At 39.8% G+C, this 22,197-nt stretch overlaps 1 protein-coding gene across 4 annotated transcripts in view; it reads right to left on the bottom strand.

The window, feature by feature from the left end:
• LOC122559598 (cystine/glutamate transporter-like) overlaps window positions 1-22,197 on the bottom strand; it is a 77,710-nt gene that overhangs the window by 36,288 nt on the left and 19,225 nt on the right. For all 4 annotated transcript variants that reach the window (XR_006314478.1, XM_043709354.1, XM_043709355.1 and 1 more), the window contains one exon: window positions 19,797-19,896. Coding sequence is in view for 3 of the 4 variants with exons in the window: in XM_043709354.1 (XP_043565289.1) it covers window positions 19,797-19,896 (100 nt within the window). In the remaining variant the exon portion in view is untranslated. The remainder of the gene's footprint in view (window positions 1-19,796; window positions 19,897-22,197) is intronic.

Here is a 22,197-nt window from a genome sequence, read left to right as displayed (position 1 = left end):
AAGTCATGCTACAGATAACTCTGCAACATAAGGATGTCAGATAGCAGGGAATGCACACATAATTCATAATCAAGAAATCTTGAGCAAGAGTACATGTTCTGCCTTCATCCTTCTTCAGAAGATCAAAATGTTGAACAGCACAGCAAGATAAGTTATTTCATGTAGCGTTACCTAAATTGTTCACAGGATGAGCTGAAAATGTGTTGCTGGAAAAGCGCAGCAGGTCAGGCAGCATCCAAGATTCTCCTGTTCCTTGGATGCTGCCTGACCTGCTGCGCTTTTCCAGCAACACATTTTCAGCTCTGATCTCCAGCATCTGCAGTCCTCACTTTCTCCTGTTCACAGGATGAGAAAAACTCAATGCGCCATACGAAAGAAGGTTATGAAACAATTGTGTTTCTACACACCCAGGAGATTCCAGATCCCTGAGTGAATCAAGTTCAGAAACAACTTGATGAATTTTCTAAAATGGGCATAACTTCCTGGTGACAAAACTAACTGAATGATATTCTGATATGGTTACTGTTTACACTGTGATGATACTATGGCTTTCAGAAATGTATTTTGGTTCTTTCTTTTCTGAAGAAAGGTTGAGACAGAAGTAACAAGCAGTCTGCTCAGAGGTAACAAAGTAAACAACTTGGGCCCTTCTGTATTGAAGTTTAATTTTAAAGTTGAACAATAGAAGCAGCCTGAATGGACGAGATCAAGCTCCCAATGAAGAAAGAATTTTAGTTTTAGCTTTCTTCAAGTTCTGGGGTCTTGAAGCCAGATGTGAAAACTCTTATTCCTCTCTCTCTGTTACACTCAACGCTGGAGTTCTTTTCCTGCTGCTAGAATTGCAAGTGAGACAATCTATTTTACTGAATTTGTCCTGTGTTTATGGGGTGCTACTATATTTGTTGTAGTTAATATGTACATTATTTTGTTCAGCATTTTGATGGAGTTACAGTTAAGCCAATTATTTTCTTTTTATTTTATCTGTATTTTCACTGCTGTGTAAAAATAAAGTGGGCTTTGCTTAAAATCAAGAAGTTTGATCAATCAAGTTGCATTTGGAACGCTGCACCTTTAGAAGAGATAAAAAAACAGTTCGGGTCTCAGTTATCTTCTTAATATATTTTGATGGGGTTTGGTCTGGTCCATAACAACATCCCCAGTGGGTCTATTGGAATATGTATTGACCTAAACCAACTTCCCAAGGGCAGGGAGAGAGAGAGGTGATTTGAATCCTTTTATTTTGCTCTTGTCTATAAACTGTTTAATTGTTTTTTAAATTAAAGACCAGGAGATTGGCCTTGTAATGGAGTTACTGAATGAGCAATTTTCAAATTAACAAGTGAGCAGTACCAAGGGAAATCCACCGTGATGGAAATCTCAAAGTCTTGCGTAAGCATGTAATAATAAAAGGATGGTAAAGGGAAGAGGAGGACTGATTATGGACTAGAAAGGGGAGTTGCAAATAAACATGACCGTGGCATTAAAAGAAGACTTTTCATTTGTCATTACTTCTGATGCCAATGCTTCCCAGTCTATGGTTATGGAGGAAGAAACACAGTCAACTTAGAAGGGTTTAACATTGGTAAGGAGGAACAATTGGATAAACTAAAAGTAGATCTGGCCATGGAATTGGATGAGGTAAATCCAAGAATATGAAGGAAGTGAAACCAAAAATTGTAGAGGCACTGGCTATAATCTTTCAATCTTTCCTGGACTCAGGGGTGGTACCAGAGATACTGGAGAATACAAATATTGCACTCTTTTCAAAAAAGATGGTTGAAAGAATAGGTCCATCAATTACAGACTAGTTTAACTTCAAGGACTAGAAACAAAAACAGACTGCTATACATAGAAATGGGCTCTATTCTAAATTGACAAACGCCAAACTATTTACCTGCTCTGGGTGCACTATTATGCCCTGTCATTTTAAGTGGTAAGGTGCTTTTTAAACGTTACAAGAGTACCTCTCAGGCAACAGGTTCCATATTTCTACCATCCAATGGGTGAAAAATTGTTTTCTCAGAGTTTCTGTAAATCTCTTGTTTCTCACCTTTAAATTTATGCCCTCTGGTCTTAGCCACATATGCCATGAAGAGATTCTCACGATCTACTCTATTTATGCTTCTCATAATTTTGCCTACCTCAGTTGTTGTGGGTACGTTGGTTTGCAGATGTTCTCTTTCTAGGTGACATCCTCAGTACTGTGGAGCCTTCTGTGAAGTGCTGCTGTATTGTGTCGGTTGGAATTTATGTGGTTTCATTTCCTAGATAGTACTAAGAAATGAAGGGACCTTGGTTTACAAGTCCATAGATCCCTGAAGGTGTCAGCACAAGTAGCCAGAGCGGGGCTTCCAGTTGGGGTTCTGGTTGTTTGTTGCAGTGGTCGGTATATTGGGTTCAGGTCAATGTGTATATTGATGGAGTCCATGGATGAGTGCCATGCTTCTAGAAGTTCTCTGGCTGCCTTCTGTTTAGGTTGTCTTATTATTGTTGTGCTGTCCCAGTCAGATTTATGGTCCTTGCCATCTGTGTGTATAACTACTAGGGATAGCTGGTCATGGCGTTTAGTGGCTAGTTGGTGTTCATGAGTGTGGATTGCTAGTCTGTCTGTTTGTCCTATATAGTGTTTTGTGCAGTCCTGAATGGAATCTTGCACATTACATTTGTACTGCACATGATGGGTATTGGGTCTTTTTTTCTGATGAATTGTCTGAGTGTGGCTATTGGTTTATGAACTGTCATGCATGAAGCCAAATAAATTCCAACTGACACTATACAGCAGCGCTTCACAGGAGGTTCCATAGCACTGAGGATGCCACCTTAATAAGGGGATAAAATGTTTACAACCCCCAACTTCCCAGCTCAGCAAACATACCCACAACAACTGCGACCGGCACCCGAGCTACAAATCTTTGGAGACCTCAATCAGCTTTCCCTCAGTCTCCTCTGAGGAGGGAAAACAAACACAGCTTATCCAGTCTTTCCTCATAACTAAGATTTCCCATCCCAGGCAACATCCTAGTCAATCTCCATGCAATGATATTCTTCTGATGGTTTGATGGCCAGAAACTCACACAGTCTTCCATCTATGGCATAACCAATGTTTTATTAAGTTATAACAAGACTTTCTGGCCTCTATTCTCCACCCTGGCCAATGAAAGCAAGCATCCTATATGCCTTCTTCACCACTCTGGCTACCTGTGCTGACACCTTCAGGGATCTATGGACTTGTAAACCAAGGTCCCTTCTTTTCTTAGTACTATCGTGAGATCTATCATTCATGAGGTATGTTCTTTCCATATTGTTCCACCCAAAATTCATAACCTTGCACTTATCAGGATTAAATTCTATCTACCATTGCACTGCCTAATTTACTTGCTGATAAATATTAGGCTGTACCCTGAAACCATTCTCCTCACTATTAACAACACCACCAACTTTTATGTCATGTGCAGACTTACTAATTATGCATTCCTCATTTGAAGATCTGAACCCCTGGGGGTCTCTTGGTTCCGTGATCGGTCAATAAACAAACCTGTAAACAACTCTTTGTCAATCACACAAGCAATCATTTATTCTTTGATAGGGCCGGGTCAGTAGACTCTGATCAGCCCAGAAGTATGAGTACTTCTAGACCACCAAAAGAATCCAACAACTCACAGAGTTTGCATAGGGTTCATATACGTTGTTCATAGGCAGACATGGAGCATGATTGCTTCATCATAACTAATAAAATAGCATAAAGCATTCGTGCGTACTGTCTCAGCCTATCACAATTTTCTCTAAACATCCTGTTCTTACAATCGTATTTGTCCTGCCTTGTGATTCGGGTTAAACCGTTATTTTATCAAATATACATCAGCTTGCGGATTCTTGTTTCTGTCTGGTTCAATGCAATCTAATTTAGCAATGCAGAAGCCATTTTGTGCAACTCCTTCAGCCATTTTGTCCTACCCCTCAGATGCCCACATCCTCATTCCCCCCTTTGATCACTCTGCAATCACTAAAAGGGAAGGCTAATCCAAACGAATGCCCTTCAAGGCGTTCCAGCCATCAACATTGTCTAGAGCGGCACCACCATCTTCGCGAGCTCACCTGGTCACATTTATCATCACCATTAATACATGCAGGTGAGCCATTGGATCGCAAAAGGAGCATCTTCTAGGCAATCTATATCACTAAGGGAGCTTATAAGTTCAGCAATTAAACACTTAACAATAGCAATACCAAAGAATAGACACGGGAGAATGATTCCGATATACGTAGCTAAATTGATAAGCCAATTGTACCAAGAGCCTGGTCCCCAGTTTCCCCAACTGGTCCTCTGAGTCATTCCATCAGGGAACACCTGGATCTCATCTTGTATCTTAGTAAATTGCCAGTATGATTCGGAATGCCCATCATGCATTTATCTTGGACAATTGTACAGACCCCGCCTTCCTGGGCTAGTATATAGTCTAAGGCTTATCCATTCTGCATAGAGTAAAGACGCAGATCTGATAATCCCAGTTTAATCTGTTCCAGAGCCTTTTTGGTCTTATTTCTTGGAGTAGTCATGTCGCAGATGAGATAATTGCAGTTCTTTTGACATATTACCCCCGCCGATCCTCCCAAACGCAGGGTACTCAGGATTCCCCAGCTTATTGAGTGTCCTCTATACCCAGTCTGTTGGGATCCTTCCGATTGAAGCCAAAGTTGGGCTGAGACCGACCGCTGTGTCCTCCTCGATGAAGGTTCCATCAACTTGTCCACTGGCCGGACAAGGGCTCGTACAGCAACCTTATGGAGAACATCTTTGGCATCAAGGACAAGGAAATCGGTAGCTTTACCTTGGCTGAAGAAATAATAGCCTGGTTTGGTATATATGAGGGAGGGTTTGTTAAAATAGGTTACTAAAACGTTACAGCACAGGTTCTGGTCAGGTCTATGGGACTAAAGGGCCAACATTTTGCAAGAGACGTCGTTTGAGCACCATAAGAAGTGGGCAAAGTGACTGTTGAGTGTTCGCACTGTATGGTGGACAATGGTCCTCAGCTTTCTGTTCCCATTAGGCTCTCCCTTGGCTCTATTGCACATGGTCTTGGTAACAGTATCAGATTCTGAGAACAGAAAAGACGTATAAATGTGCAAGGGCAGGGTTCCATTTCGGATCCGTACAAGGTGATGGGTATAATTACAGTTGTCCCCTAGCCAATGGAATTCAAGCTGTTTGTGTACATGGGCAGGAGGTATAAGACCCCTTTGACTTACACAAGTGGTCGAGATAAGTCTCAAATAGGCAGCAGATGTTATGTGGAACATGAACAATTGCACATCCATACCTAGTTCCATTAAAGCAATTCACATACGACCCTGCAGTAGAGTCAAAAGACATCAACAAACAGGTGGCAGGAGGGCTAATACGATATTGGAAGTGATATTTCTCTTCAGAGGTTCGGCAGTAGGGAGCCTGACAATTAGATTGGAATCGGGGACTGGGACGGGGCAAGTATGTCATCGACTGATAGAGAGAAGTAACATCCTACTGACTCTGGGGTGAAGAGTGTCCTGTGGGCCTGTATAAATAGGTCGTTTGTGGATTGAGAAGTTTCCCTTATCAGGCTTCTTGTTTGTCGAGTAGGGCTGTCCTGCAAAAAGGGATGGTGCTCCCGGGCCTCCTGAAAACATTTACCATAGTAATGGGGTTGATAATTTCTATCCTCACTAGGCTTACGTCTGCAGGTAAAATCAAAAAGACAGCTTTGGTACCGACACAGTAATTTTCACTGATTTCTACTGTCCAAATGGACTATATGGTCTTTCTGATGTAAAAGCCCATTGTAATAATCAATCTTAGTCACGCTCCACACATCGAAGGTGCCTGATCCAATACACTGGACAACATCTCCTTGGCATAGGTGATGGATAGTCTCGGATCGTTCTGGATCACATCAATACTTATTGGCTTTCCCAATCAGGATGTCATACATGATCAAGCTGATCAGTAAGTAGGCAATCCCCTACATGTCTCTCCTCTTAGTTCAAGTATCTGTGATAAGAATATCATTAAAACAACAGCAAAATTCAAAAACCCAAACGGACAGGATCTCGGTTTCCTAGGATTCCAGTATTCTCTCCTCCTCTCCCCCCTTTTGATTGGCGCAGCAATCAATTTACAATGGTGTAGGCGGACCCAAGCCAAGCGACCAGTGACTTTGACTGTGGTAGGGGTGGTAAGTAAAACCTGGAAGGGACCATCCCAGCAAGGTTGGAGACCCTTGTGAGTTCAGTTCTTGATGAGCACACACGAACTAGGCTCCACCCGTGACAAGGCTGAAAGGGAGGGAACATCGGCGTAGGCCATGCGCACCTGGGAGTGAAAGGCACGTATAACGTTAGTTACAGCAAGAACATAACTAATCATTTCTTCAGCTATGTGGTGGAAGTGGACTGAGGAGGGAGCCGAATCGTTCCAAGGAGTACAGAACGGGCGACCGTAGAGAATCTCAGCTGGAGACAGTCGAGTCTTGCCACCAGAGTGGATTACATCTGGAATAAGACCACAGTGAGCAGCATAACCCAGGAGAGGACAGTCTCAGCCATTACTTTGGCAAGTTTAGTCTTAAGAGTCTGGTTAAAACATGCAAAAAGGCCGACAGCTTGAGGACGATAAGCACAATGCAGTTGCCAATGAATAAAAAGCTGGGAACAGAGTTCTTCATTAATATACCCACAAAGTGCGGCCCATTGTGGCAGCTAATGCACGCAGGTATACCGTAGCAAGAAATAATTTCCTTAAGAAAAATCTTCACCACAATCTCAGCAGTAGCATTAGTAGTAGGGCGGCTTCAATCCACTTAGAAAAGACATCTATAATAACCAAAACATATCTATTACATTGGCATTTACTCAACTCAATGTAGTACAGTTGGAGTATCTCAAAATGGCTGCCGGGTGAAGGGTATATTCCCCTGATCACAGGGAACATCCTTGCCGTGGTTATGCTCCCAACAGATCAAGCAATGGTCACTAACCCTCTGAGCCAACAAACTGCAGGCAGGTGCTCCGAAGTAAGTCACTAACTGCTCTGGCACCACAATGAGTTGTGCAATGAACACATTCAATAACCCATAGTACAAGATCACCAGACATACAAGTTTCATCCGTGGGAGTAGTCCAGAGTTGAGTGTCAGGGTCATACAAACAGCCCAACTTGGACCATAACAGCTTATCAGTGTCAGGGGCATCCCCGTGAAGTTTAACAACCTCTTGGATGGTTAGCATTAATTCATCCGAAGTAGACTGGTTTTTGTTAGAATTTGTAGGTTGCCTCATCATTCTGGGCACAACCATAAGATCCCCTTTAGAGGCTGCTTTTGCTGCTGCATCTGCCAAATGGTTGCCAATGTCAACTAAACCTTTCCTACTATGACGGGCAGTATATTTAATAAATTTATCAGCTGTAAAAATTATTTATGAGAACCTCTCGATCTGTCTTCTTTTCCTTTTTATTTTGTAACATTCGGTTTTGCTCCTCCCAAAGCCTCCTAACTCATCCACTCTCTCTATATTGCAAGACTACTATTCCAAAATCCAGTGTTGAGTAACCCAGAATTTCTTCAAATCAAACTTTGGATATTTTAAGCCATCACCCACTGTCAGGTTGCAGTTTTTACCTTCGTACTTGTTGGATTTTGAACTGAAGTCCCAGTTTCACATCAATTTTATCAGAGGTTGTTTACTTGCACCTCTGCATCTTTCTCATAATTTGCCACTGAAACTGCTGTACATTACAGCTTTGTCACTTGCAGACTCGACTGTTTTGATGATTTCCCAGATATGGTGTCACCTCAGCAGTGAGTCCTAGTTGACTATCAACAGCATCCCCACTGAACTACATTGTCTTTTGACTTAAACGGAATTTGGAAGTATCGCTGTCCAATTAGAAAATTGTATTTTAAAGATTTAAATTCACTTTAAAAAATGTCTTTTAATATTGTGTTGTCACATATGTTGAAATATTCATCTGTTTTAAATTGTTTTGAAAATAAGAAATTATGGGAAATGATGTAGAATCCAATCCATGGATTCAAAGTCTCCCTCATTAATTTAAGGCCAACCTTTAAACTGTGCAGTTCTTTAGTAATGTCATTACATTTACATAGAGATCTCTCAGATTGTAACCTTTTCTTGTGCGCACATTCCTTTTTAAGAACTTCAACCAGTTTAAGAATACCCTCTTTGGTCAATTTGATGCCCAATTTAGTAGCATTTTCATGCCAAGAGGCTAGTAAGAATTATCTTTAAGTTCCTGACAATATTGATGCCAAAGTCCAATTAATTCTATAGTTTTTGAGCCCATATTTTTTCGCCAAATTTGCTGTTGGGCTGACTTTACCATGTCTAAATTCTTCGGACCTCCAATGGCCATTGTTCCTCACCTAATATTTTGTTTGGGTCACCAGACAACTGTCTAAAACTTTGGGCAATTTCCAGATATTTATCACATAACGCCTGCAAAGGATAATCTTTCTTAATGGTCGAATCATTTCCCATAATTTCTTATTTTCAAAACAATTTAAAACAGATGAATATTTCAACATATGTGACAATACAATATTCAAAGACATTTTTTAAAGTGAATTTAAATCTTTAAAATACAATTTTCTAATTCAATTTAAATATCTAAACCAAAATTACTTTAATCAAGACAATTATTTTACACGTAGAGCTGCAGAAAATAAGGCACAAACATTCAAACACATATGCATACAAACCAGACAATGATTAAATTTTCTACAGGCTGAAAGGAAACAGAAACAGCATTGTGAATCTTCTCTCTCTCTTTCTCTCTCTCTCTACTGCCCCCGCCCCCCCCCCGTAACACAGACACGCACACTCTCTAACCTTTTCCTCTTTCACCATTCAATTCAGGACAGGTTTTTAATGCCGTTTCGCTACTCTGCGATGCAGGAAAATATACAACTAGAATTGATTTTAACTTTGTCCCTAAAAACAAGATTTTCTTCCCAAATTTATATTGATTTACTTTTTCGTCAATTACATACATATATCAAAGTTTGGGAGAAGATTTGTAGCTCGGGTGCTCGTTGTTGTGGTTCTGTTCGCCGAGCTGGGAATTTGTGTTGCGAACGTTTTGTCCCCTGTCTCGGTGACATCCTCAGTGCTTGGGAGCCTCCTGTGTAGCGCTTCTGTGATGTTTCCTCCGGCATTTATAGTGGTTTGTCTCTGCCGCTTCCGGTTGTCAGTTCCAGCTGTCCGTCGCAGTGGTCGGTATATTGTGTACAGGTTGATGTGCTTATTGATTGAATCTGTGGATGAGTGCCATGCCTCTAGGAATTCCATGGCTGTTGTCTGTATACATATATCCTTGGGACCTACAACTTTTACCTTATATTCCTATTAGTCCAAGTAACTCAGTCCCAACAAAATGTTCTCTTGGCAATCTGCCTTTAATGAATAAAATTCACAACTTCTCAGTCATTGTCTTTATGACCAATTGATCACAGAGTCAGTGTCCCGTCAGTATTCCGTTTTGGAACCTGAGCCAGCAACTGGTGTCCCATCGGACGTCTGTTTCGGAACCTGAACCACCTTTTGTATAATACCTTTTGTATAATCTCTCAGTTTATCATACCATTACAATACATTGCGATATTTCTTTACCTCTGTCTTCTCACACAATAATGTAAAATCTGTTTATCACAAGGTCAGCATCTCATCCACATTCTGTTTCGGAACCTGAACCATCGACCGGTGTCCCATCGGACTTCCATTTTGGAACCCGAACCACCTTTTTCATGTAGACCCTAATATCTTTAAATCAAATTTTGTCTCATAGATCAAAATCTCTTTTTCTCTTTTAACAACTACAAATTCATTTTTCCAAATGACATACTTGACCGTCCCTTTTGGATTTTTAAGGAGAGTCCCCGACTCCCTTTTTTAAAAATCCTTTGACAACCATCTCTTACCAAGACCGATCCTTTTCAGGCTGAACGTTGACAATGAACAGCGAGGGGTCGAGTCAGCCGCAAATTGAATGAGAGGAAAACCAAACAGATAAAATACTTATGTCTGGCTGGCTGATTCCTCTACACTCAATAGTGGAGGACTCAAGCTCTTACACTGCTGTCCACAATCTGTCTGTGCTGAATTGAGTCACGGCACCAAATGAAGATTTGAACCCCGGGGGGGGTATAACTCGGTTCCACAATCGGTCAATAAACAAACCTGTAAATGACTCTTTGTCAATCACACAAGCAATCGTTTATTCTTTGATAGGGCCGGGTCAGTAGACTCTGATCAGCCCAGAAATATGAGTACTCCTAGACCACCAAAAGAATCCAATGACTCACAGAATTTGCATAGGGTTCATATACATTGTTCATAGGCAGGCATGGAGCATGATTGCTTGGTAGTAACCAATAAAATAGCATAAAGCATTCATGCATATGGTCTCAGCCTATCATGATTTTTTGTAAACAACCTGTTCTTACAATTGTATTTGTCCAGCCTTGTGGTTAGGGTTAAACCTTTACTTCTGTATTTTATCAAATCTACCTCAGTCTGCAGTTTCTTGTTTCTGTCTGGTTCAGTGCAATCTAATTTAGCAATGCAGAAGCCTTTTTGTGCAGCTCCTTCAGCCATTTTGTCCTACCTGCCAGATGCCCATATCCTCACATTCATTTCTAGGTCATTAATGTACATAACAGATAGCAAGGGTCCCAGCACTGATTCCTCTGGTATACCGCTGGTCAAGGGTTCCAATGAAGAAACAAGCCTCCATGGTGGCACAGTGGTTAGCACTGGATTGTTTGTTAAGTCTCTCATCTCTTAGAATGTTGGTTTCAGTTCTTTCATATGTAAATCGCAGAACTTTTTTAAAGGTACATTCTCAAGTGAACTTTATCAATTGGTGTCATGTCGGCCCAGATAATGCATTGAAGGTGTGAGGAAAAAGACCTGGATTGTTTGTTAAGTCTCTCATCTTTTAGAATGTTGGTTTCAGTTCTTTCATATGTAAATCGCAGAACTTTTTTAAAGGTACATTCTCAAGTGAACTTTATCAATTGGTGTCATGTCGGCCCAGATAATGCATTGAAGGTGTGAGGTGCCCTGTGTGACAACAGTATCCAACATGGTATATCTGTTTGAGAGGGGATTAGTTACAGGGGACTCCTGCATTGCCTGCCTATGGTTGCTAGTCTTCCCGATGGTCACCCAACTCTTTTCTGCCTGTGTAGCCCATAGTTATGGTGTGACCAGCTCACCAAGTATGCAGCCTCAGCCTCATGGATACTGTATAACAATTCCATATGGTCAATCAGGTTGCAGCTTAACACACTACCTGCATACAGTCACCATGGATACTGGAAGTGACCCTGACTTCCCACACATTACAACAGGATGATTCCATAGAGAAACAAGTGCCCTGTCATTGTGAACCTTCCCAAATATAAACAATAAATGGATGAAACTAAATGAATCATTCAATGGAATGATTCAAAATAGAATTATTAGTCACATGGACAAACATGGGTTAATTCAGAAGGGTCAGCAAGGATTTGCCAAAAGAAATTGGAGCATTTTGAAGAGATAACAGAGAGGCTTGATGAGCACAAGGCTGTTGATGTGGTACATACAAACTTCCAAAGACTCGAGATACAGTGCCACACCACAGACTTGTGAGGATGGGCAATAAATGCTGGCCCAGCCAGTGGTGCCCACATCCCACAAGTGAATAAAACAATCCACTATGATGGAGCTCCATAGTTCTGGTTCAGACGTTTGAACTGGGCCTCTTCCGAAATGTGGACTACACCTGTTTTCAGAATCCTATTTTGTACTGTAGGATTGTTGAGGAAGTCCAAACCACACCCACTTTTTATGGCACTGGTTCATTAATTCATTAACATATTAAACAATTTTTAGAAATTTAAATTGCTTTTCAGTGTATTAATGACTGAATGTAAGTGAGATAAGTAGGTCTGGTGGCAGAGTATGGTGGAGCGTGGAAGACCGCCTGGTCAGGTCAGTTTGGGTTGGTTTGGAGGGCTACTGAGGCCTTGATTGGCGGGTCAGAGGTGAGGGTTGGAAGATTGGGGCAATCAGAGGGTCAGGAAGGATTCAAAAGTTTGAATGGGAATGTCAGAATGGGGGGGTGGAGGAGATCAGATGACTGGTGGGATGGAGGATTAGGACAGGTTAGTTTGCAAAGGTCAGTTATATTCAGGAATTAGAACTGTTTTTGATTTATCTAACATATTAACTATTCAGGTAAGTAAGTTGGAGCCCTCTAAATTTTCAAATGAAATTTGGAGACTTTTGGAGGTTCCAATTGTAAGGCAGTTGCCCATTGAAATTTTAGACTTCCTGTACAACTTTATTGTCAATATGTCAGAACATCTAAGGGATATTAATATATATTGTTAGGGGTGTGTCTGCTCTCCGATGGTATGCAGGCTAGAAGATTGACCCTGCATGTCAAATATAGTGGGGTTAGTACACTATCATTTAACCTTTAAAAACATGATTGAATCTAGTTCTTGAAAATTATTGTCAGCATTTAATATTAATGATTATGTGGATAGGTTAACAATTATATCCATTGTTTACCCGACATGCTGAAGATGTAGCTAAGAAAGAACATTGATCTCCAACCAAAGGTCCAAAAATATACTAGTTATTTACAGGATATTCTTCAATATGTTTATATATCATTTTTGTAAAAGAAAAATGGTTGTGAACTGGAGGTGCCTTCAAGATTTTTATTTTTTGTTAGGCTTTCATAAGTAGTTTTTAAAACTCTGTTACAGTTTGACATTAATTAGTAATTACATGGGTGCAAGAATTTTGTTACTTCTATTCAAACTGAATTATTGAACTTTTCTTTTAGCGTCAGCAAATTTTACACTTATATCTCGTTGCCCAGTGAAAGCTACAGTTAATCTGCCTCAGTGAATTTGGACTTGTTTCAGATCTCATGTCAAAAACTGAAAGACTTTGTGCTTGGCTACAACAAACTCAGTGTTACTTCTTATTAATGTTTTCATGAACAAATCTACACTGAGTGACAAACTTTAACACTGGTATTTTTGAAAACATTTTTCCACTCTTGCCAAAGACACTTTTCAAGCTTAACGTCTCTCAATTATTCTGTCATTGAGAATGATTACAGTTTCATTGTGACAAAACTGACACGGTCAATATATTCTATGAAGCCTGATAGGTAAACATTTTCAATACACTTGGTTCACACTTGAAGGCCCAACTGGAGCATCATTCTCTTACTAAGTGAGTCCTTATTTGAGATTATGCCATTTGGCTGTAGACTCTTCCACAAAGGGAAACAACCTTAAAGCATCTACCCTGTTAAACCCTCAGAACCTAATATCCTCTCATTCTCCTAAACTCCAAACTATTCAACCCCGTATCATAACAAAATTCCTCCATACCTGAGATCAACCTGATGAAGCTTCCCTGGATTGCCTCTGATGCCAGTGTATTGTTCCTTAGATAAGGGGATCAAAACTGTTCACAGTATTCCAGAACTGATTTGACTAGCACTTGTATAGTTTTAGCAAAACCTCCCTAACTGTATACTGCATTACCTTTTGAAATCAAGGCCAGCAGTCCACTTGCCTCCTTCGTACCTCCTGAATTTTGGATGCTAGTTTATTTTTGTGATTTATGCACGATGATTCCCAAATCCTTTCTGCAGTCTTTCCCCATTAATAATATGCAGCTCCTCTATTCTTCCTCATAAAGGAAGAATATGTCAAATTTTCCTACGTTATGTTCCAACTGCCAAGTTTCTGCCCAAACACTTGAACTTTTAATATCTCCCTGAAGACTCTTCATGTCATCCTTAACTCTTGCCTTCCCCATCTATTTTTTGTTTCATCTGTAAACTTGACTATAGTACATTCACTTTCCTCATCCAAGTCAGTAATATATATTATAAATAATTGCGGTCCCTTCACTGAACTAGCTACAGGTTGGAAGTCTGACAATGCTCCTTTTACCTCTACTCTCTGGACTAAATCACAAGTATGATGGAGACACTCTTGTTGTGAGGCTGAGTGAGTTTTCTCACCATATCTTACTAAACTCTCCACTATCATTGTCATTTGAGCCTTCATACCAAAAATAACAGCTTATTTTCATTCCACGTGCCATTCCCAAAGCAACTCACCATTCACTGGAGATCGCAGAATTGACAGGTATTCCTGGCACGGGTATCCTATTTAAAAGAACTTTGCCAATTTGATAAGCATTATCAGTCTGGGACTGTCCTGCGCAGTTGTTGAATAGTTCTTGGATATAGTAGTCAGGGTTGTCCCACTTGTCTCCCACCTTTTTGATAAAGATGTTACATGGGCTAGGGACATTTCCTGACTCTAAGGGTTTTTGGAAAATTGCTAGCATCCACTCACTCTGTAGTCACTTTCTTTAGTATCCTGCAAAACATCCCAACAAACAAACCCCTCACTACATGCACACACACCACTTGCAACCCTCAATACATTCACACACACCACTTGGGCACCCATCCCACACACATCACATGGACATTCCTCAAAACACTCATACACCCTTCAGTCTATTCCAGGGGTGGGGAACCTGCGGTCTTTTGGGGTATTAGTTGTGGCCATCTGCCTATTTGTCCGCAAATACTAAATCCGCCTCTTTAAATCTGTATACCATTTTTAAAAGTTTTACTAGTAACTCAGTCATATCAAAAACTAAGAAAAGAATGTTAAAAGAAGAGAACAGAGTATTCAATGAAGAATGGGAATTGCAGTATTATGTAGTTGCTGTGAAAGATAAAATGATGTGTCTGCTCTGCGACACCATAATTGCAACAGTGAAGAAATACAATGCATATCAGCATTATGCAACTCATAAGTACAACAATTATGCTAAACTGGAATGAGACCCCCAAAGGTGTACACTTAAGAAAATGAAAGATCAAAAGCAGCAACAGCAACAAGTATTTAAAATGATGTCAGGACAAAGGACTGACATCACTGAAACAACTTATAAAGTAGCATATATACTTGGAAGAAGATGTAAGCCATGTAGCGATGTGGAAATCATAAAAGAACACATTGTTGAAATTGTAGGATGTTTAGATTCAGATAAGGTTAATAAGTACAAACAACTGCCTCTTTCAAGAAGGACCATAACTGATTGGCAAGATGAATTAGCCGTCAATGTAACAGAACAACCTCATACAATATGCCAATACAAAGACATTTATTATTTGATTGCCTTGGATAAATTCACTGACATTACTGACTCTGCACAGGTGTTATTTTTTATTTGAGTTATAACTGCAGATTTTCATTGCCACGAGGAGTTACTGGCTTCAGGAACACTTACGGCAAGGATACGTGGAATTAGCACCATCACTATCTTCACAGTAAAATGCCATGAAGGGAAACTGAATGTATGTAATTTAGGAAGTGCATGCACAAATGGTGCACCTTCCATGAGAGGAAAACGTGAAGGATTTGTTGTGTTACCACAAAAGGAATTGCCAGTTCCAGATACTTTGACTTGTTTTCATTGTCTTTTGCATCGACTGAATCTCTGTGCCGAATCTAGTGTTTTAAGTGGCACACTAAAGTAAGTTATAGGTATTGTAAACCACATTCAAGCAAATGCATCATGGCATTTACAATTTCACAACATGCTTCAGCTTGATGATGAAATATTCAGTATGGGTCTGCCATATCATTCGAAAATGCACTGGTTGTCACAACGACAAATACTTGTAGAACTTTTATCTTTGCAAAATCAAATCGCAAGATTTTTTGAGGAACTGAATGAACCATGTGAATTGTCAAAAGAGGATTTCTGCAGAAATGCTGCATTTTTGTGTGATATGTCAAAGCAAAATGACTTGAATGTTTTCTTGGAAGGAAAAAAACGATATTTATATATGATATGTGGCGAAATACCCGGCATTTCGGGAAAACGCTGACCTTTTTCAAGACTCTCTTTACCTGACTGGAACTTTCAGCTGAACACTTTCCTGAACTGGCAAGGTAATTGTGAACAGAATACAAACAAATCATTAAGGAAATGTAATGTGATAGAACACATGGCTTTTCTAGACTCCCTGATTGAAGAGTACAATGAAAGGTTTGCAGATCTTGAGAAACATGATTTCACCCTGAAACTAGCTTTTCGATCACACCTGGTTGCTGCCGCCAAAGCACCTGATAACTTAGAGATGGAATTGATTGATCTGTCAGAAGATAATATTCTGAAGTCTCTATTTGACGCTAAGAGGAATCCTATTAAAATATGGAAAGATGCCATTGATAACCCACTTCTATGTCAACATGCTTGTCGAATACTGTTTTGTTTTGACACAACCTACTGTTATGAATCAACATTTTCATATCTGACACATATTAAGTGGCTTAAGATCTCAGGTGATGGATATTCACCTGGAGGACTAATTAAAGCTACAGTCAACAAAGTTGGAACCAAATATCTAATCCCTATCTCACAATAAGCAATCACACAAAAGTCATTAAATGGTTTGATGTCTAAGTTTTTCACTTATTATTAATTCTGTTGTCAACTTTGCCAAACAAATAAATGTGTCTTTGTTGAATTTTTATTTTGTTTGAAGTCCTCCTATAATAGCAGGCGTTAAGTAAAATTAGTAAATATGTCAACAAAAATATGATATTTTGTTGTATATGTGAAAGTCTTAGCAGTGTCCTAATAGGCTCTCCATTAAATAAAATGAGACCTTCCAATGTAAAACAGTTCCCTGCCCCTAGTCTATTCACACATACCGCTTGTGCATGCTGCACTCAATTCACAGGTCAACGTACACCCAATCATTTCATTCGCATAATTTTACACCCTCACTCAATTTTTCAGAATGTAAGGTATGGGAAAGATGAAGAGCTTTATGGCCCCCTTAGGCCTGTAGTGCCATTCAGTAAAATCATGGTGGATCTGATTGTGGCCTTAACTCCAAGTTCTGCCTATCACCAATAACTTAGCCTAGGTTGTACTTAATGACCAGTCTCAACTACTTGCTAGGGAATAGAATGCAAATGACTCTCTAACAAAAGAGTGCCCTAGGCCCAACCAACTTCAGCTGTTTTCTCCTTCGCTCCAATATAACGTCAGAATTAGCCGCCACCACCGTCTTAAGTGCAATAGGAATGAGTAATAAATGCTGATCCAGCCAGAGATGCCCACATCCCATCAATGAGTTAAAAAAAAGAAATTCTCTCCATCAGCAACTTAAAAGAGACTCTCCTGATTTTGAAATGTGCTTCCTAGTTACAGATTTCCCACAAAGGGAAACATGTTCAATGTATTTCTTCTTAAATCTCTTACAATTATACAAGTTTCAATAAAATCATATTTTGTTTGTAATAAAGTCAAGTGAATATAGGCCCAACCCGACTTAATTTTTCCTCATAAACAAGCCATTTGTCTCAGGAATCAGCCAAGTGAATCTTGCTTGAATTGCCATCAATGTAAATATGTCTCTCACTAAGTAAGGTGAATAAAAATGTACCTGTAGCAATTGTAATGAGGTCAGCAGCTGGACCTCATGGAATAGGAGTTCCTTGATTGAGGCTGTTAATCTGGTCCAATCAGGGAGCCCTGATTGACAGACACAAACAGTAGTATCAGAGATTCTGACACTGAGAGCTGACTCTGAAGAGGAAGTATTGGAATCAAGGACTTTTCACATGTAAATAAAAGGTGACTTGGTGACGAAATACCGGTCTCTGTTGAGTTATCTCAGTACCCAGTGCCTTAGATGTGGTGTCGTCAATGCCTTGCACTGCTGTAGCAAGGCTTCCCTACTTTTGCCCTCCATGCTCCTTGTAATAAAAAAACAATATTCCATTTGCCTAATTACTTTCTGTAATTCCCTATGGACATTTTGTGAATAAAGTACATAAATCCATTTCTGCTGCAGTCTCTCCTGTTAAATAATATTCTGCTTGTCTATTCTACCAGTCAAAGTGGATAACATCACACTTTTCCACATTATGTTCCAACTGCCAAACGTTTGTCCACTCACTTAACCCAGCTATATCTCTTTGCAGACTCTTTGCCTCCTACCTATCCTCATATTGTCAGCAAATTTAGGTTCAATACAGTCAATCTCTTCATCCAAGTGATGGGTAATAGTTGAGAAATGACTACTGATCCCTGCAGGTTGCAGTTTGGCATCTCAAAGATGATCTATTTATTCTGACTGTTTCTTCCTATTAGTCAGTCCTCTGTTCATGCTCCACTATCACCTCCAACACAGTAAGCTCTTATTTTGTATAGTAACCTTTGATGTGATGCCTTATCAAATTGCCTTTTGGAATCCAAATACACATATTTACTGGTTCTTCGTTACCTACCCTGATATAACTCTAATACACTGGTCAAACATCATTTATAAATGGACAAACATCTGAATTAAGTGCAGAATTAGGAATACCCTTTTATTAAACAATATTGACTCCACCTGATTGCATTATGATTTTCTCAATGACCTACTACCTCCTCACTGATGGATTCTATCATTTTCCAATGACAGATGTTAGCCTAACTGGCTATGACATCCAGTTTTCTGCATTCCTTCTTTATTGAACAGAGGTGTTATTTTTACAGATTTCCAATCTGCTAAGATATTCCAAGAAGCTGGATAATTTTGGAAGATTACAACCAACGCATTGACAATGTCTCCACCACTTCTTTTAAGGCACAGGTTCCAGGTCATTTGATCCAGTGGACTTGTTAGTCTCGAGTTCAATGAACATTCCCATCACTTTTTCTCCAGTGATGGTGATTGTTTTAACTTCCTCCTACCATTCTGCCTTTTGATTTTCAACTATTCTTGTAATGCTCTTCCTGTCTTATATTCTGAAGATAGATTGCAAATACTTATTTAAAGCCTCTGTCATTTCTTCATTTCCCATTATTAATCTCGAGTCTCATTCTCTAAGGGTTTAATATCCTTCTCAGTTACACTTTTCCCTTTTATATTCTTTTATTGCTTGTATAAACCAATTTCTTTCCTTTTCTAATCATCTTTTGCTAGTTTCTAAAACATTCAAACATCATTTCTACAGCCCTCACTCTCATATTCTGAATACAAACTCCTTGCTCTATTCACATACTCAACCATTGTATTCCTCAAACTATTCATATGCCATTTACACACATCCCTCATTCCCTCGCGCACATTGCCTGTCAGTTCACACTGTTATGCTCTGCACATGTTTCACTCACTTCACTTACTTTTCTCACTCTCATTCATCTTCCCTTACTTTCTTTGGATTTATTCACTGTTCCTTTTAAATATAATCTGCTCACAATCTCATTTAATTTCCACACATCTTTAAAGCTCAACCTGCTGTTTTCACGTTTTATTACATTGCTAACAACAACTGTTCTATATCATATTTCTTTTCAGTGTTAATCTTTTTATAGAGGAATGTAGGGTTCCATTTTCAATGTATCTAATCAGCTGAATCACAAGTTTGAATTGTAGCTTTCTATTAAGCAACAAAGACAGCTTTTGTTTCTTGTGTCATGAATTGAGTACAGTGTGGAATTTTACATTGTACTGAGCACAACTATTGACTTAAGTAACTTTATGCTGATAAATAGAGGTGAACTCTGTAGTTTAGCTTGTTGCTAAATATAATGAAAAGCACATGCAGTGAGCAATGCCCAAGTTGTGTAAACATGCATTTCCTCTTACACCCTCATGCATGTTGGATATCATCAAAGTGCTTACATACCAACCACTGTAGGCAAACATGCCTGAGTAGAAAGCCAGTGGAATTCTGTCAAGTGTAATTGTATTACTGTCGAAGGCATTTTGAAAGTTTTCGGTGCGTCCTGTGTAAAGAACAGAAACTGAGTTTAACAAAAGATAAAGATAGACAGGTTTCAAAGTTAAAAATCACACAACACCAGATTATCATCCAACAGGTTTATTTGGAAGCACTAGCTTTCAAATCATTGCTTCTTCATCAGGTGGTTGGGGAGTAGAACCATAAGACGAAGAATTTATAGCAAAAGGTTACAGTGTTATGCGGCTGAAATATATTAAACAAACTCAGATTAAATCTTTCGTCTTTTACAATGGTTTTGCTAATTTTGGTTTGTTAATATGTAAATCCCAGAACTCCTTATACATCATACTCTCAAGATAACTTCAGATTTTCTAACAAAATGTGTCATCTCAGCTCAGACAATGCATTAACAGTATGAGGCTAAAGTCTGTCTGTGTCCCAATCTTGAGTCAAACTGGTTCCATTTCTAAAGGGGGATTTACAGAATCATACATGGATTGACTGTAGGATATGCATTTTTTGAGAAAATAAAATACAATGCTGCGAATACAGATTCACCTCATAAACTTATGTGTGTGTGTGTGTGCAGGAGAGACGGAGTGAGTGTATGTGTGTGAGAGAGGGAGTGTATAGTGTGTACGGGTGTGAGTGCATGTGAGAGAGTGTACGTATGTGTGTGTGTAAGCTTGGTAAAGTAGGTGTGTGAATGTGATGGGGTATAAGCCTATGAGAGGATGTATGCATGGGTGTGAGTGTTGAGGGTGTATGAATGTGCGTATGAGAGAGAGCTTGTGTATGAGAGACGGTCTTTGTTCAAAAAATGTATATCCTACAGTCAATCCATGTAAGATTCTGTAAATCCCACTTTAGAAATGGAACCAGTCTGACTCAAGATTGGGACACAGACAGACTTTAGCCTCATACCTTTAGTGCATTGTCTGAGCTGAGATGACACATTTTGTTAGAAAACCTGAAGCTATCTTGAGAATGTGACGTAACAGGAGTTCTGGGTTTAATATATTAATGAACTGAAACTAGCAAAACCATTGTAAAAGATGAAAGACTTAATCTAAGTTTGGTTAATATTTTTCAGCCGCATGACACTGTAACCTTTTGCTATAAATTCTGTGTTGAGAGTGTGGTGCTGGAAAATCACAGCAGGTCAGGCAGCATCCGAGAAGCAAGAAAATCGACATTTTGGGCATAAGCCCTTCATCAGGAATGAGGCTTGTGGGCCGGGGTTGAGAGATAAATGGGAGAGGGGTGGGGCTGGCCGCAAGTTAGCTGAGAATGCAATAGGTAGATGAAAGTGGTGGAGAAGTGATAGGTTGGAGAAGAGGGTGGAGCAGATAAATGGGAAAGAGGATGGACAGGCCAAGAGGGTAGTGCCGAATTGGAGGCTTGGGACTGGGAGAGGTGGAATGATAGTCATTGCCAAACTCTAAGCATCCAACGCCTGGAGGAAGAATACCTCATCTTCTGCCTTGGGACCCTGCAACCTCTCGAGATTAATGTGGATTTCACCAGTTTCCCCATTTCCCCTCTCCCCACCTCATTCTAGTCCCAGGCCTCCAACATGGCATTTCCCTCTTGACCAGTCCATCATCTTTCCCATCTATCTGCTCCACCCTCCTTTCCGACCTATCACCTTCTCCCCCACCTTCATCAACATCTTGTACTCTCAGCTACCTTCCCCCTCCCCGCCCCACCCCCTCTCCCATTTATCTCTCAGCCCCCCGGCCCACAAGCCTCATTCCTGATGAAGGGCTTATGCCCGAAACTTCAATTTTCCTGATCCTCAGATGCTGCCTGACCTGTTGTGCTTTTCCAGCACCCACACTCTCGACTCTGATCTCCAGCATTTGCAGTCCTCTGTGTCTTATGGTCCTGCTCCACAACCACCTGATGAAGCATTGCTTCGAAAGCTAGTGCTTCCAAATAAACCTATTGGACTATAACCTGGGGTTGTGTGATTTTTAACTTTGTCTACCTCAGTGCAATATCAGCCCCTCCAAATCAGAAATGTCAATGTTTTGTAGATCACAAATTTGTCTCAACTAGGAGTATGGCATGTAAATATTGAATAAATCTTTAATTATTAATGTAATAAAGAAACAAGTTCTCTAAAAATTATGGGAAACATATATGTGAGGGATTATAGTCCATTAGTGAGGTAACATTGAACAGATACCTATAGACACAGCGAGGTGACATAAAGCCTGAAAAGAGATAACGAATGATAAAGGTAATCAAAAGGGAAAAGCACCAACAATGCTAAGGAAATTAAAAAGGAACAAGTTCAGTTAAAAGTTAGAAGAGAAATTTGCAAATTAAACATTATAGA

Source organism: Chiloscyllium plagiosum, chromosome 19 (genome assembly GCF_004010195.1).
Source record: "Chiloscyllium plagiosum isolate BGI_BamShark_2017 chromosome 19, ASM401019v2, whole genome shotgun sequence".
NCBI lineage: Eukaryota > Metazoa > Chordata > Chondrichthyes > Orectolobiformes > Hemiscylliidae > Chiloscyllium > Chiloscyllium plagiosum.
The sequence above is the reverse complement of the archived record's forward strand: the minus strand, read 5'-3'. Positions and strand labels throughout refer to the sequence as shown.